Below are 16,998 nucleotides of genomic sequence, written 5' to 3'. Positions count from 1 at the left end.
ACTAAAGAGGGGCTAACTAAAGAGGGGCTAACTAAAGAGGGGCTAACTAAAGAGGGGCTAACTAAAGAGGGGCATCATTATGTCTGGAGTGGCAGTGACATTTGTCAATATGTCCCTGTACCTCAGGACCCTCTAGCCAGCTACGATTTCAATGACAACGACGAGGACCCTATGCCCAGATACGAGAGCAGCGGCAACAACAACAAGTCAGTCCCAGCCTGAGCACACACATTACCCATTTGGCAGTATCCCCCTAACCCATTTTAGAAAGTAACTTCAATGAATGCATGCATTCCTTTTCATATTGGATAATCATATGCACATATGAATATGAATAATCACCACTTTCAGTGTCTTTTCACCAGTTTGATGTAGGGCCATATAGCCTGTGTTTCCTCATACATATGCAACTGAGCCAGTGTCCTTTGTTCCTCCCTTGTTAAGCCATGGGACTAAATGTGCTGGGATTGTTGCCGCAGCTGCCAACAACTCTCAATGCACCGTCGGAATCTCCTACAATGCCAGGATAGGCGGTGAGTGTCCATGTGACATGTGTACGTACATACACCTCCGACTGAAGGTCCCCTGGAGGTCAGCTGGTCCTCCCTGTGTGCTGAATGCCAAATGATGAAGGTCCACCGCCCCCCCCTCCTCCTCTCCCCGCAGGCATTCGTATGCTGGATGGAGATGTGACGGATGCGGTTGAGGCCCAGTCCCTGGGCTTCCAGCAGCAGCATATTGATATCTACTCAGCCAGCTGGGGACCCGAGGACGACGGTCAGACAGTGGAAGGGCCTGGCCCTCTCGCTCGCCTCGCATTAGAGAGCGGCATACGCACAGTGAGTGTGTGTGTGTGTGTGTGTGTGTGTGTGTGTGTGTATGTGTGTGTGTGTGTGTCTGTCTGAGGATGTATCTGTGCGTATCTAACTCCTCGGGCTGTATTTTTAGTTCAAGGGGCTATGTTTATCTCTTTATTAGCATGTAAATAAATAACATTAATAAATGAATAATCTCTGTCTCTTCCCACTGGGCGCTAACCACAGGGTAGGAAGGGGAGGGGCTCTATCTTTGTATGGGCGTCGGGGAACGGAGGACGCATCCGGGACCACTGCTCCTGTGACGGCTACGCCAACAGCATCTACACCATATCTGTCAGCAGCAGCACCCAGGGTGGAGACAGGCCTCCTGCCTACCTGGAGCAGTGCCCCTCCACCCTGGCCTCCGCCTACAGCACCGCAGACACAGACACACAGACCTCCGGCATGGTGAGGCGGGCTACGTAGCTGCTCATAACACTGACATGTTACACTTTTATAAAAGACATACAACATTATACTATGTTATTCACGTCACGTAGCATGTTTCCCACTACATAACACTAACATAAAATGCGTACATGTTTAAGTCACAGAAAGCATTAATGTCGATATACAGTAAAAAAAAATAACACAGGTAACATGTTTGTCACATCTGACAGGTGACATTGGACCTGAGGCAGGGCTGTAACAAGGGGCATTCTGGGACCTCGGTTTCCGCCCCAATGGCAGCAGGGGTCATCGCTCTCACTCTGGAGGCCAAGTAACTAGCTGTCCTTCACATAAACAATAATGTATCCCTATGTACAATCAATCAATGAATACAACCAATTCACCTTTACACTGTGTGGCTCTTTGAACCTTATTATCCAGCCCACTATTGACATGGAGGGATGTGCAGCACATTATTGTCAGAACGTCACAAGCCATTCACCTCAAAGCCCCTGACTGGCACACAAACGGAGCTGGATACCAGGGTAAATGATTGGAGTACTGCGTTACTGTTACTACAGAGCACATGTTTGAAGGCTTTTCCGACTGACTGACTGACTGACTGACTGACTGGTTGGTTGATTGTTTGACTGATTGGTTGGTTGTTTGATTGATTGATTGATTGATTGATTATTTGATTGGCAGTGAGCCACCTCTATGGTTTCGGGCTGCTGGATGCAGAGCGGATGGTGAAGGAGGCTGCGAGGTGGAGACAGGTCCCCTCTCAGCGTGTGTGTGAAGAGGCACCCATCCAAGACAGCAGGTACACCACTGGTTCACTACTGCCTCCTGACATGATTAAAGCCTCCTTGAAAGCAGCTCGATCTCCACAGAGAATCATTATTTCCTTTTCCCTTGGTCCTCATCCCCCGCTTTCTCCTCCCCCCCCCCACCCCTCTCTCTCTTGCTTTCTGTGTCTCTTTCTCTCTGTCTCTCTCTCTCTTTCTCCCTCCCTCCCTCCCTCTCTCCCTCTCTCCCTCCCTCCCTCCCTCCCTCCATCTCTCCTATGACAGAGCCATTGGTCCAGGGCTAGTGCTGAGGTCTGTTTATCAGTCTACAGGCTGCTCTCATCAGAGCCTGAAGCACGTTGTCTATTTGGAGCATGTCATTGTCCGTGTCACCATCACCCACAGTCACCGTGGTGACCTCTCCATCACACTCACATCACCCACTGGGACCAAGTCCCAGCTCCTCGCTAACAGGTAGGACCATACCACCCTCTGCGATTGGGGGTGATCACTCCACCATCTGCCCAACCAGGATGGATGGAAGCAGGAAATCTGTCTGGTCAAAATGTTTTTATCCCTTTCTCTAGCACTATGACTGCTCCTAGAACCTATTCTTATAGAAAGTCTTAAGGCCAGTTCAGACCAAAGATCCGTGACAAGACGAGACCGTGTTAGAACGTCCAGCTTCTAGTTGCAGAGGTCTGAATTATCTTTAATCTTTCATTTTTCGTCTGAACTGCCCAATTTTCGAACGTCTGTTGCAAGTGGTTGCCAAGTTTTTCTGTGCGACGTTCTAAGACGGTCTCGTCTCGTGGCGGATCTTTGGTCTGAACTGGCCTTTACTTGCAATGGTCGTGATGTAAAGTTGTTTCACTTATTTGAGGCAAACATACTCATTGTAAGTCGCTCTGGATAAGAGTGACAGTGTACCGTGGCTCTCTTTCTGGTGCGGTTGTGTTTTGGTCCAGGCCTCTCGACCACTCCACTGAGGGTTTTAAGAGCTGGGAGTTTATGACCACGCATTGTTGGGGGGAGAAGTCGGTCGGGGAATGGAGTCTGGAGATCCACAACGCTCCCTCTGAAAACAGGGACAATACTGAACCAGGTCTGCTACACTCTATTGTACATCTACACCACAACACCAAAATGTATGTAGTAACTTATAGCAACTTAGTTTATTTCCCCTCTCTATTGATTTACAGGCAAATTGAAAGAGTGGTCTTTAGTGCTTTATGGCACATCAGAGCAGCCTTACTCGATGCGTCGTGAACAAGCCCGCTCTGCAGAGCTGCCAACTGACGGTGACCTCACTGAGGAATACAGCGGTGAGTCACAGACTCTAAAAAAAATAGCCCCTTACAGTCAAGACGCGACAGCGCACAATTATCAATGCCTCTTAAAACTAAGCCGCACAAAGTGAAGCACTAATTGCACGCCCCCATATCGTACTTTAAAATAACCAAGGAAGTTCTCATCCATCCACTACTCTCCAGCGTGTTTTCCATGCTCCAGTGGTGACGCCGTGTTCCCTGTGTGCTTCCAGGCCCCTGTGACTCAGAGTGCAGTGAGGACGGTTGCGAGGGACCAGGCCCACAGCAGTGTGTCACGTGTTTACACTTCTTCCTCAAGTTCAAGAACAACACAAGGTCAGAGTAGTCCCACATACAGTACCCTACTACTGTAAACCAATAAGCTCCCACGGCAATGCTTGAGGGATCTTGTGGGTTGAGCTGATGACTCAGAAAGTCTACTCCCCGTGCTTTGATAAGCTATTTCATGATATTATCGACATTTACAGAGGCAGACGCTTTCGTACTAATTGACTCACAGTTAACACCTACTGCACAGGTTCAGTTCAGTTCAATCTTTAACTGAAGTGTGCAGTGATGAACTGCGGGGGCGACGCAACACAGAACAACAAGTACAATACAGTACAGTGTTCCTCGGTATGGCGCCCATGCAGGAATCCCCTGATGTTGCAACAAGCACCACTGAGCCATTGTTCTGATCTTGTAGGACGTGTGTGCCTGCCTGTCCAGCTGGCTTCTGGGGGGACAGGAGGCGCTGCAAGAAGTGCTACTCCCCCTGCGCCAGCTGCACAGGCAGCCGCAGCGACCAGTGTACTGCCTGCCGTCCTGGACACCACTCGACTGAGGGGACCAATAGCTGCACAGCCAGCTGTGGCGACAACTACTACCTGGACCACGGTACTGTATGACATCACCGTTACCGCACGCTTGTTGTTGTGACCTTGGCGGTTTTGAAGGCAGCAGAAAGATGATTTTTAATTTTAGCTGATCCATCACCTATTTGTTGTGCTGTAAGGGCTGTTATACGGTCAGACTGCAGAGTATGTGTTTACTAATGACCCGTGTGTAGCTGAAGAGACGTGGTGAACGACAATGATGAATCTACCTGGTCTGAATTCTGAGTATTGTGAGAATTTCCCCACAGATGAGAATACGTGCAGGAGATGCAGTGAAAACTGCTTGAAGTGCACCTCCTCCAACATCTGCACGGAATGCAAACCAGGCACAAGGTGAACCAACTCCTCTGACGATTCCTGAACGAGCTACTCTGCATACACTCTCAACCACTGAGAATACTGATTCACGCTCCTTCATGCACCTATCCTAACAAAAGAAACCAATCCTGTTTTAGGATTCTGCTATTGTGAGTGAGTGTGAAGGTTTCTGATAAGCCGGTTGACTGTTGAGTGTGAGCTGTGGGTCGGAAACACTGAACCCAGCCCACAGACAGTGTATGATGACGGTGAGTCATTGGACTGTGTGCTACTGGGCCACATGCTCTCTGTGCCTGTCCTCCTCTCCCCCCTCCACCCCCTCCAGTCTGCTGGGGAACCGGTGCCAGAGGAGCTGTGGTCCAGGGAGCTTCCCCAACCAGCAGGAGAGCACCTGTGAGCCCTGCCACCAGGCCTGTGCCACATGTGCAGGTAAACAGCTGCCTGCGGGGACTCACACTGACAGTACTAAGAGTCGCCTTGCTTGGTTGGACAAATAGACTGCTGTCGTGATTGTTAACTGAACAATAAACAATCATGTTTATTTTGCATTCCTAATGTAGCTCTTTACAGGTACAGGTGTTTAGATACATTATGTGACCGGTGTGTGTGTGTGTGTGTGTGTGTGTGTGTGTGTGTGTGCGTGTGTGTGTGCGTGTGCGCGTGTGCGCGTGCGTGTGTGTGCATGGGTGTGCGCGCGCTTGTGTGTGCGCGTGTGTGTGTGTGCGCGTGCGAGCGTGTGCGTCCGTGTGTCCGTGCTTGTGTGTGTATGTGTGTGTGATTTCAGGTGCAGGCATGGAGGCGTGTAACCAGTGTGCAGAGGGGTACCTGATGGAGGAGTGGAGGTGTGTGTCCTCATGCAGCCCTGCTTTCTACCCCATGGAGCCCATGCCTGAGCATCCTGACGGCCAGAGGATATGTAGGAGGTGAGGAGTGAGCTCAGTGTTCAGGTGTGGGCGTTCTGTTTATTCACTGATGGCTGGCCTTATTCTGCACTGTGTGTGTGTGTGTGTGTGTGTGTGTGTGTATGTGTGTGAGTGTGTATGTGTGTGTGTGTGTGTGTGTGTGTGTGTGTGTGTGCATGTGTGTGTGTGAGTGTGTGTGTGTGTGTGTGTGCGTGAGTGTGTATGTGTGTGTGTGCTGGTGTGCGTGTATGTGTAACATGTGTGTGTTTAATATGTGTGACTCCTCAGGTGTGATGCCAGCTGTCTCACCTGTGTGGGGGTGGGGGAGGGGAACTGCAGCAGCTGTGTTAGCGGTCACAGCCTGCAGGACGGCGTGTGTCTCGTCAGCACTGTCTGTGGAGACGGTCAGTCAGTTTAACCCTTTATCACTTGACTTGTCTTGACTCACATGGCGAGTCCCAGCCAGTGAGGGAGTTCATGTCGACGTGTGTGTGTCTACTACAGGAGAGCTGAGCTACTATCAGGACAGCCATGGGAGGTGTCATCCGTGTGATGTGACGTGTGTGAGGTGCACAGGGCCTAAGGAGGAGGAGTGTGTCAGCTGTGACCCCTCACGGTGAGCCGGAGCTCTGAGGAACAGGCCAGAGATACTATATTGTACTATACTATACTGTGCTATACTATACTGTACTATACTATACTGTACTGCAATATACTGTACTGTACTATAATATACTATACTGTACTGTACTATACGTTACTGTACTGTACTATACTGTACTATACTGTACTGTACTATACTGTACTGGGGAAGGTTGTAACATATGTAACAGATGCCGTATCACAGAAATTTTTCTCAGATGACAAATATAGTACAGCCATGGGTATAACCTATTATATATAATTTGTTATATATTATATATAATCTGTTCTTCTCTCATTATTTATTTCTCCTCTCATCTCTCTCCTCCTCCCCACTGCTCTGTTGTGTCACCCTAGAACTTGTTTTACTGTAAAGACAACTCCATTTCAAGGGTTAGTGTTAATGTTAATGGGTTTATGTTCATGCTGTTTTCCCATTGGTTCAGGTCGTGTCTGTGCTGTTTTCCCATTGGTTCAAGTGGTGTATGTGCTGTTTTCTCATTGGCCCAGGTCCCTGGATGAGGGTCATTGTGTGATAGAGTGTGCCCAGGGGAAGTACCAGTCAGGTGGCCAGTGTCACCTTTGTGACCACACCTGTGCCACATGCCTTGATGGAGGAGCTGCCAACTGCACCAGCTGTGACACCGGTAAAGAGACACCGCTCACTGTCACGCCATGCCCTGCTGGCTCTGCCTCTCACACATCTGTCATCGTACTAAATCCTTATTCACTTACTGTAATAGACTTGTAGACGTGTGTGTGTGCGTGTGTGTGTGTGTATCTGTGTGTGTGTGTGTATGTGCAAATTGCATATACTGTGTGTGAGAATTGCATATACTGTACACACGTTCATTTGCGTTTATGCATTCATAAGTGTGTGTGTGTGTGTGTGTGTGTGTGTGTGTGTGTGTGTGTGCGTTTTTTCCTCAGACAAGTTTGGGATGGAGCGGTACCTGTTTAAGGGGGAGTGTGTGGACACCTGTCCTGAGGCCCACTACCACACTGAGGCCAAGAGCTGTGAGCCGTGCTCTGACAACTGTAGAGTCTGCAGCAGCCTCGCCCGCTGTCTCAGGTGTAACTCCTCCTTCTATGTCGCCGACCACGGAACCTGCACCCGCCTAGAGTGCGGAGAGGGTGAGAGAGCAGTGAGGATATGCTTGTGATGTAGTGTGATACCTGATATAGACAGAGGGTCATACGGTGTCTGTGATACCTGATATAGACAGAGGGTCATACGGTGTCAGAATAAAACCTCAATGGTTCGTCTCTGTGTCTGTCGGTCTGTCTGTCGGTCGGTCTGTCTGTCTGTCTGTCTGTCTGTCTGTCTGTCTGTCTGTCTGCCTCTCTCTCTCTCTCTCTGTCTCTCTCTCTCCATCTCTCTCCAGGTGAGGTGGAGGATCCAGAGTATGATGACTGCATGGCTTGTGAGGAGGGCTGTAAGAAGTGTGTGTTGTGTAAGTCTCTCTCTCTCTGCGTGAACCCTGGGTGAACTCTAGCTGTCTTAACTGTACGACCCTGTCTGAACACTGGCAAAGAGGCTTTGACACTGAGAGAGTTTTAGACGAGAGGATACAGTATATCTATCTGAGCGAGTACTTTCTGTTCTTCTGTTTTCCACAGATAACCCCAGACATTGCCTGTCATGCACGGACGGCTTCTACAAGTAAGGCGGGATGCCCTGTACAGTATCTGAGTGTGAACCTCTCTCTCTCTCTCTCTGTGTGCAGTGAGATACTGTAGGTACCAAGTGTTGTGGGGCGGGTTGGTTTCTTTTATGTGGAAGTACTTTTACACAGCATGATAAACCCCACTGCTCCTACTCTTAATTAGATTTCAGGATGGCTGCTACAAGAACTGCCCAGCTAAGACGTACAGCGTGGAGGAGGAGATGACCTGTGTTCCGTGTGACGACAACTGTGTCAGCTGTGACGAGCATGAGTGCTACTGGTGCGAGACGGACCTCTTCTTATCAGGTAGGAGCTTGGGGTGTGTGTGTGTGTGTGTGTGTGTGTGTGTGTGTGTGTGTGTGTGTGTGTGTGTGTGTGTGTGTGTGTAATGTATGTGTGTGCGTGTGCGTGCGTGTATCGTTTGTCGTTTGTGCGTGCCTGCGTGTATGTTTTTAATACACACTGTAAACAGCACTTATCATGATACTCTTCTGTTCCAGAAGGGAAGTGTGTACCTGAGTGTCCGGACGGTTTCTACGGCGACGAGGACACGCAGGAGTGTGAGGAGTGTCACTCGGGCTGCGTGACGTGCGGCGGACCCGACGACGACGACTGTTTGTCCTGCCAGGAGGAGGGGAAGAAGAGGCTGGAGGACGGGGAGTGTGTGCCCGACCTGGTGTCCTGCCCTGCAAAAGCCTTCCTCAACGGTGAGATTTACACTGACAGCTAGAGACGGTTACTGTCCAACTCTGCACCACCCAGTTCTATAGCCTGGAAGCCAGAAATAGACTGCAAAAGCAGAACAAAACGTGCTTCGACTACAGCACCTTTCGTCAAGGGGTGAGTGGCTTGGTGAACAACCCCTACATTGTTGTCTTGCCTGAGTGGTGCAACTGATACAGCCATAGAAGAGTTGGCTGAAGCAGAAACAGACCCCCCAACTCACAGGTGACCAGCAATAGTCCTCTCTAGTTCTTCTCTACCTTAATTCTACATACAGACTGCACCCTACTGAGGTGGATTAGGATCATATTTGGGCCATAAAGTGTGATCTGCTGGTACAGTGTGATGTATACCTGGTATAGTGTGTATACCTGTTTGTCAGACTTGTCAGTCTTGTTTTGCCCCACAGATGACAGAGAGTGTGAGGCCTGCCACTCCTCCTGTGACTCATGCTTGGGGAAGGAGAAGAACCAGTGTAAAACCTGTGTGAAAGGTCTGTATGCCCGTCTCTGTGTGGATGTGTGACTGCCTGATTGTGTATCCAATGAGGTCAGCTTGACTTTGTGAGAAAAGAACTGCTGCAATGTCAACTCAACTCTGCGAACCTTGGATTGTGTGGTACTGTCTTACTGAATTGTGTGTGTGTGTGTGTGTGTGTGTGTGCGTGCGTGCGTGCGTGTGTGGTGTGTGTGTTCTGACTATTTTGGGTTATTTCAGGGCGGTTTCTGGCAGAGGAGCAGGCCTGTGTGTTGAAGTGTCCTTCGGGCTGGTTCGGCAGCAGGATGAGTGGAGTGTGCGAGGCCTGCCCTGAGGGCTGTTTGCAGTGTGTGGACACGAAGCGCTGCACACGCTGTCAGACCTCACGCAAAGCCCCGTTCTACCTGCAGGGGGGGCAGTGTGTCCAGCAGTGCCAAAGGTGAGAGGTTATTATGTTCTTAATTATTGATTTATTATCATCCACCAATCCACCAATTTCCCTATAACATGAGTCTTACAATCCTCTTCACACACACACACACACACACACACACACACACACACACCTTATACTGTATTTCAATGTGCTGTAGCTATTTTCATCTAATGGTTACACATAAAGGATATTTATCTGCTACATGGCTATCCATTTACAAGGCTTAAGTGCCTACTCAGCTTGTACAGGACCCATAAAACAGCAGCCGTTGTAATCCTACCTTTACAGAGGCTTCCCCACCCCAGTGACATGGCTGGACCCTACGTAGGGCTTTTCACATTGTGCTTATCCCAGGGCTAAGAACTATGCATGTGTGAATTGGGGGTAAGCTAGTCCTGGACCTGTCTTAACCCTGGGCTAAGAACTGAGTGTGGAAAGCCCTAGTGTGTACTGTATCTAACAGTGGTTGTGTGTGTGTGTGTGTGTGTGTGTGTGTGTGTCTGTGTGTGTGTGTGTGTGTGTGTGTCTGTGTGTGTGTGTGTGTGTGTGTGTGTGTGTGCGTGTGTGCGTGTGTGCAGGGGCTACCCAGTGGGCCAGGTGTGTCGTGGCTGCACCGTGGGCTGTGCCTCCTGTGAGAGGAACGCCACCCACTGTCTGAGCTGTGACGAGCCCCTGCGCCTGCACAAGCACCAGTGTGTGGAGTCCTGCCCCCCCGCGCACACACTCAGGGACGGGGAATGCCAGCGCTGCCCTTCAGCCTGCCAGGAGTGTACCTCCCAAGGCCAGTGCACCGGTGAGACACACACACACACACACACACACACACACACGTACAGGTTAGTCCATCATAGGTCGATGAAGACCATAACACATTCACATTAAGTGGCCGTTAATGTCTCAGGAGTACAGTGAGGCAGTGTGCACTGTGCAGAATGCTGATGAGGCCAATCTGAGCCTGGAACACTCTGTGGCACACTGGACAGGATAAACACACACACACACACACACACACACACAGGGCAGGGTAGGGGGAGGAATGAAGTTTGGAGTGATCAGGAGGAAATGGGGTAAGGGAGAGAAATGTACACATTCTCTCTCTCTCTCTCTCTCTCTCTCTCTCTCTCTCTCTCTCTCTCTCTCTCTCTCTCTCTCTCTCTCTCTCTCTCTCTCTCTCTCTCTCTTCTCCCTCTCTCCCTGTCTTGTCTGTGTAGGGTGTGAGGAGTACCACTTCCTTCACGAGGGCCACTGTGTGGCAGACTGCCCCGAGAGGTTCTTCGACGACGCGGAGCAGGGTGTGTGTGAGCGCTGTCACCCTGACTGTGCTCTGTGTGACGGACCGGACCAGGACGACTGTGACTCCTGCTCCCACCCAGAGGCCACCATGCACAACGGGGCGTGTCTACTTGACTGCCCCTCCCCCACCTACAGGGACGCCCAGATGGGCGAGTGCATGGGTACGTACCTTTTAGGACAGATAGTCCAACACCTATGTTTAAAACAGACAAGAGAACCAATTAAAGAGAACCAATCAAAAGGAAGAAAAAAACATTTCGGTCTTTGTCTGGGTTCTATGTTGGATGTGAAAAGAATCAACTTGAAATTGAATGCAGGTGAATGAGCTTTGTATTTACGCCCTGTGATAGCGGCTGAATTAAGCCAAGTGCTATAATATAGGGTAGGCGTTCGTCTGGAAGCGGGAGAGGGCAGAGAAGGGTTTTCTGTGTGGAGCAGTCCCACTCATATTTTTCATTTTATTGGACAGATACAGTGATGACAGACAGGAAAGTAAGGAGAGAGGGCAGGGCATGTGTCGGATTTGAACCCATGCCTACATGGGCATATGTGTGCACTGTAGACCACGGTGCTAGACCACTGGACCACCCCAGGCCACTACGTTACATTGTTAGCAGGCTCACAAAACAAGCTGTTTTACTTGACTAGCAATGTCATTGATTTTCAACAACGCAGAAATGTATTCACATACAGAAAAGTCTGAACATTAAATCTGATTTCCACCAATGAGAACCTAGTTCTACTTCTGGGCTGGTGGTAGTGAACCTAGTTCTAGTTCTGGGCTGGTGCTAGTGAACCTAGTTCTAGTCCTGGGCTAGTGCTAGTGAACCTAGTTCTAGTTCTGGGCTGGTGCTAGTGAACCTAGTTCTAGTTCTGGCTCCATTGTCCTGTCTGCCATGAATAGAATAACAATAGAATAATGGTTCTAGACCAGCCAAGTGTTGGTGCCACTCTGAATCCTGTTTTCCTGGCCGAGAGACGGTTCTTTTGCTGTCAAAACATGAATAACTGGTTCGAGATTAGGCACCGGCTCCGAACCAGCCCTCAAACTGCTTTGGTGGAAAAAGAGGAATTATGTGATACTGCTTGTGTTCCAGACTGTGACGCGTCCTGCCTGACCTGCTCCGGGGCCCAGGCTGCCTCCTGCAGCAGCTGTAGAGAGGGCCTGAGACTGGACAGCCATGGCCACTGCGTCCCCCTGGCCAACACATGCTCCTCACACCACTACGCTGACCAGGCAGGAGAATGCCACCCCTGTCACAAGTACTGCCAGCAGTGCTCCGGGCCGGGCCAGAGCCACTGTCTGAGCTGCAACCAGAAACACTTTCTGCTCAGTGAGTGGGAGCTTCCTAAAGCCATGTTGTTTAAATAAACGTAGCACAGTGACTTTACCAACAGGTGTGTGTGTGTGTGTGTGTGTGTGTGTGTGTGTGTGTGTGTGTGTGTGTGTGTGTACAGATGGTACCTGTACAGACAACTGCCCTACAGGGTTTTTCCAGGAAGAGGCAGAGCAGAGGTGTGACGCGTGCTATCCCACCTGTCTCTCCTGCATGGGCAGACACAGCCACGAGTGTCTCACATGTCAGGACCACCTATTCAGACAGGGCAAGGAGTGTGTGGACACCTGCCAGCCAAGGTAATCTACACGTCCCTGTATTCATCAGTAAGCAGAGAATAATATCCTATCATATTTCCTTGTTTCACACGAACGATGTATGCTGTAGTTACAACAAAGAAGACACAGGCACACTTAGAACGTTGTAGAGTACACAGCGGTTCTAATTTGGCTTCAGATTTAAAGAGCCCTATGAAATGCTAATTAGCCTTTATTTTATTTGTGCTGTGGTGAAAGAGAAAGTTAAATTAATGTGCCGTTAAATTGATGTGCCAGTAAATGCCCCAAAGAGACCACAAAAGCGACACAAATGGTCACAAAGGATATTTATTGCCATGACATATCACCCCCACGTAGACACTATTTCTCTCTTTCACACACACACACACACACACTCACAGATCATGACTGTCTCTCCCTGTTTGTCTAACTGGCAGTTACTACGGCAGTGTGGCTTCGGGGATGTGTGAGAGGTGTGACCCGAGCTGTGGCGAATGTTTCGGGGGCGACGAGGACCGCTGTCTGAGCTGTGCAGAGGGGCTGCTCTACCTGAGGAGGCAGGGCCGATGTCACCACACCTGTCCCCAAGGACACTACCAGGACAGCCATCACCACACCTGTGAGCTCTGCCATCTCAGCTGCAGAACCTGCTCAGGTACTGTAGGTGGAAGAGACAGACACTACCTCACTCTAACATACAGTATTGGCGCTTTTCCACTACCGTGCCATACCGTGCCGGTGCCGCGTGATCCCGGTTTGTTTTGCTTTCTCCACTGCCAACCGAGCCGTACCGGGCCATAGTACCTGTGCCGTTTTTAGTTCCAGTTCGAGAGGGGTACTTTCGGTACTTTCGTGCCAGGCTGTGTGTGACGTGTGACGCTGCAGACCGTTGATTGGTCAATGGAAATCGTCAACATCGTCATCCCATGTTTATAGACTTCATCGCTAACCGCCATTTTTAAATACCACAACAGATTTCACTCTCGGAAAATGTCACTTACCGGTACTGTTTCTGTACCGGTACTGTTTCTAACCCTAACTTATTAATAAAGATTTGAAAAATTATGATAAGCATCTTATAATCTTAGTTTAATGTCATTTCAATGCATCATATTTACAACAAGCATAACAAAAAAATCCGCTATTATGATGAAGTGCTATGCCTATGCTAGACCGTTCCTCAGTCCAGCGCGCTTCATCATCCCCCTTCTAAAACTGCCATCGCCCCTTTTCATCCCTTTTGTCATTTTATCAATGAACATGGTATTACTGTTATTTCAACATTTAAGCCTCTTTCACACATAGTTCCCTATAATTTCCATGGAATCCCAAGCTGTGCCGACCAGGCGTTTTCGCCGTTCACTCATGAGCCAAATGCCGGTAGATTTGCGTCTTGCTCCCTTTAACACATGTCGGCGTTTCCCTGGTTGCGCGATCTACTAGAACTACTAGATCTACTAGAACTGAAAGCGGCAAGTAACAGGCACGTAACATCCATATGCTGTATAAATAAATATATTTGACTACCAGCAAGACACCGGAGCACTCGTATCTATAACAAACGCGGAGATTGTATGAGCCCCGCTGTCAGTCCAGCGTCAAGCACAGCCTTTCCGTAGAAATACATTGCTCCCTGTCTAACGTTATATATCTAACGTTACATGTTTTAAGGCTGATCTGTGCATGATAGTGCTGCATTTTGACATAATTCTTATCGCATTTCCCCCCGTTGAGCTGTATACCGGCACTTATTAAAGTGAAGTGCTCTTATGACACTTAACTCCTCCTACTGTCACCGCTCGTTCCTGGTCTGTTGTGTATAATGGAGAATGTATCCTACCCGTACCATACCGAACTTTTCAAATGCGTGCCGTGCTGAGCCGTACCAGTCTGGTCAATGGAAAAGCGCCATATGTGACACAGTCTGGTGAAAAAGTCTGCATGCTGGCAATTCTCAAGTCGCGCAAATTACCAAAAAGCTTCTTCTTTTTTTCTTTTTTATGTGTTTTCCGTTTTCTTTTCATATTATGAAAGTTTAAGTGTTGAAGAGCCCACTCAATATAACAAACAACAGTTTTAGGATCAGTAAATATTATACAAGCTTGTAAATACTGTTAAAAAGCAAGGACTGTAGCCCCGCGGTGGCGCAGCGGTCTAAGCACTAGCCACTAGTGCAAGCTGCCCACCGGGGACTGGGATCGAATCCCGGTCTCGCCAGACCCGGATATGGCCAGGGCACACAGGGAGCGGCATATTGAGCGGCCGCTCCCAAAGGGAGGTATAGGTCTGCCTGGCGATCTCCTCTGGGGCTGCCGGCCACGGGGTCGTGCGGTGGATCCTACGCAATAGGCAGGGGATAATTGGATGCTAGGTTGGGTTCAATTGGATACCAAATTGGGTGAAAAAGGGGATAAAATCTGAAAAACTAATTATAAAAAAAAAAGCAAGGACTGTGTGATCTTATGTGTTGATGTTCTATCAGCATGTTGTGTTGTTCTAAGCATGCAGTTAGATGTTCATAGCGTTGTTCTTTCTTAGCTGCTATCTAGTTACCAATGCGATTATTTGGTATTTGGTTTGAGGTGTACCAACATTCAAATAATCATATCTTCAACTATCAGATTTCAATGTATGACACATCATTTGAAAGCTTACAATCTGCACTTCAATAATAAAAAATGACCGTGCCCCCTACTTGGAGACTTTGTCACATTCATACATTCATACATGCACACTTACTCACAGACACACACACACACACACACACACACACACACACACACTCAAATACGCACATCTCACTGAGTGGTGAGACATTCTGTACACTCAGATCACAGAACAGATGACGTTGCTCCTATACCTCTGTATTAACGCTGTAATTCCTCAACAGTGTTACCTCGTCACATAGTATGTTGGTCATTCCATAGTATGTAGTTGAGCATTTTCTTTTCATATTGTTGTGACATATTGTTACAATATGTATGTATAGTATATTACATGACAGTATGTTATGTACAAGAGTTCCAAATGATGATCGGCATATTTCCCATAGGGAAAGGACCTCAGGGGTGTGAGTCCTGTCACATCGAATACACTCTCTCAGATGGCATGTGTGAGTCCCAGTGCCTCATGGGCCAATACCCTGTGATACAGGTGAGACCCTACACCCACCATTACAGACCAGTTTGTCATGAACTCACTCTCCTGTTCCTTTTCACGTCATGTTGATCAAAAAGGATTAGATACAGTGGGTGGAAGATACTGTAGATAGACACTAGGCGGGATTTTCAGAATTTTGCCTAGACTCATCCAATCCAATCTCTTCAGATCTACAAATCTATGTGCATCGGGGCTAGGGCTAGATTTTGGAAACACGTGTGTGTACCTGTGTATGTGAGCCTGTTCCTTTGACGCCCTCAGAGTTCTGCCCAAGGCTGTGAGGCTTGTGAAGGCTCCTGTCTGGAGTGTAAGGGACCCGGTCCACACAACTGCACCATGTGCCCTGCCCAGGCCATCCTGACAGCTGGGGGGCGCTGTCTGCTCTGCTGTGAGAACCAGAGCCCAGCAGAGGGAGAGTCCACCGCAGGGCAGCAGGAGGAGTGCTGTAACTGCACTGAGACCAGAGGTGGAGTCACTTTACTGTCTACTCTAAACTGGACCAAAACACTTGATGATCTCTCAGTTTTGTGACCCATAGATGTTTTCAGTTCTCAAGATGCTATACTAAATACAGCATAATACACAATCCAGAAATACCCGGTCCAACCCGGTACTAGCGGTGTACCTAATAAAGGTGTACTTTAAAGGTGTACCTAATAAAGTGGCCTGTGAGTGTATATGTCTGTTGTCTTTCTCCGTCTCACAGGGGAGTGTGTCCTCAGCACCAACCTAGCCTTCAGGAATGAGGAAGAGTTTTCCAGTGGCAACCTGGCCGTCTTCATCACCACCTCCATCCTGCTGCTCCTGGGCCTGGGCGCTGTAGGGATACTCATCAAACGCTCCCGCTCCAAGAGCCAACCCCCGGACACAGTCCCCCGCGGCTACGAGAAGCTGGGGGGGCAGGGATGGCACGGTGGAGGCAGGCACGGTGCCGTGACCTCCTCCGGCGGAGACGCCAGTTCCAGCGGGCATTTCCGCGAGGCACAGCTGGTGGACCTCGCCGAGCGCCGGTCCGGCCGGGATAAAGATGACAATGATGACGACGATGATGACGATGATGAGGACATTGTGTACATGGGTCAGGACGGAACGGTGTACCGTAAGTTTAGGTACGGACAGCTAGGGGATGACAACGGGGATGAGATGGAGTATGACGATGAGAGCTATACGTTTCGGTGAAGTATGAAGTATGAAATCTCTTAAGTAGGATTTCTCTCTCACCCCATTGGTCTTAAAGGTGTTTTTGGTTTATTATGTGTGTGGCTACAACCATGCTCTTTGTGTAACACTATTCTATTTGCCGTAAATAAGACTGTCTATGTTACTACACTTGGTGGTTGTTGTGGTGTTGAAGTTTAACACTCTAAATCAGAGTTATGGTTTTGTCAATTGCCTTTGTATAATTGGTTTCCATTTTGTTTGCTGTCATTACATTTTGATTTGAGGATGCAAATAAAGTTTAATGACGATTAAATTGGAGAAGTGAGACTGCAGATTCATCACGTTTAATGCATAATTAAATGCC

At 48.8% G+C, this 16,998-nt stretch overlaps 1 protein-coding gene across 1 annotated transcript in view; it reads left to right on the top strand.

The window, feature by feature from the left end:
- The window catches only part of pcsk5a (proprotein convertase subtilisin/kexin type 5a), a gene marked incomplete at both ends in the record, with an annotated part of 19,432 nt that extends 2,780 nt beyond the window's left edge, over positions 1-16,652 (top strand). The window contains 33 exons of the mRNA XM_080529462.1: positions 127-206; positions 445-533; positions 667-839; positions 1,044-1,265; positions 1,478-1,578; positions 1,689-1,792; positions 1,953-2,070; positions 2,321-2,509; positions 3,004-3,140; positions 3,238-3,360; positions 3,579-3,681; positions 4,052-4,242; positions 4,490-4,574; positions 4,885-4,988; positions 5,344-5,482; positions 5,750-5,865; positions 5,966-6,077; positions 6,614-6,750; positions 7,034-7,237; positions 7,489-7,557; positions 7,724-7,766; positions 7,934-8,076; positions 8,271-8,477; positions 8,903-8,986; positions 9,211-9,409; positions 9,985-10,199; positions 10,618-10,860; positions 11,797-12,033; positions 12,158-12,335; positions 12,752-12,969; positions 15,367-15,467; positions 15,735-15,939; positions 16,180-16,652. Coding sequence (XP_080385588.1) covers positions 127-206; positions 445-533; positions 667-839; positions 1,044-1,265; positions 1,478-1,578; positions 1,689-1,792; positions 1,953-2,070; positions 2,321-2,509; positions 3,004-3,140; positions 3,238-3,360; positions 3,579-3,681; positions 4,052-4,242; positions 4,490-4,574; positions 4,885-4,988; positions 5,344-5,482; positions 5,750-5,865; positions 5,966-6,077; positions 6,614-6,750; positions 7,034-7,237; positions 7,489-7,557; positions 7,724-7,766; positions 7,934-8,076; positions 8,271-8,477; positions 8,903-8,986; positions 9,211-9,409; positions 9,985-10,199; positions 10,618-10,860; positions 11,797-12,033; positions 12,158-12,335; positions 12,752-12,969; positions 15,367-15,467; positions 15,735-15,939; positions 16,180-16,652 — 5,142 coding nt within the window. The remainder of the gene's footprint in view (positions 1-126; positions 207-444; positions 534-666; positions 840-1,043; positions 1,266-1,477; positions 1,579-1,688; positions 1,793-1,952; positions 2,071-2,320; positions 2,510-3,003; positions 3,141-3,237; positions 3,361-3,578; positions 3,682-4,051; positions 4,243-4,489; positions 4,575-4,884; positions 4,989-5,343; positions 5,483-5,749; positions 5,866-5,965; positions 6,078-6,613; positions 6,751-7,033; positions 7,238-7,488; positions 7,558-7,723; positions 7,767-7,933; positions 8,077-8,270; positions 8,478-8,902; positions 8,987-9,210; positions 9,410-9,984; positions 10,200-10,617; positions 10,861-11,796; positions 12,034-12,157; positions 12,336-12,751; positions 12,970-15,366; positions 15,468-15,734; positions 15,940-16,179) is intronic.
- Between the last annotated feature and the right edge of the window lie 346 nt (positions 16,653-16,998).

The sequence above is a fragment of the Nansenia antarctica genome (assembly GCF_963989245.1).
Source record: "Nansenia antarctica genome assembly, chromosome: 4".
NCBI classification, from domain to species: domain Eukaryota; kingdom Metazoa; phylum Chordata; class Actinopteri; order Argentiniformes; family Microstomatidae; genus Nansenia; species Nansenia antarctica.
Note: the sequence above shows the minus strand (reverse complement) of the source record. Positions and strands in the feature narration are given on the sequence as shown.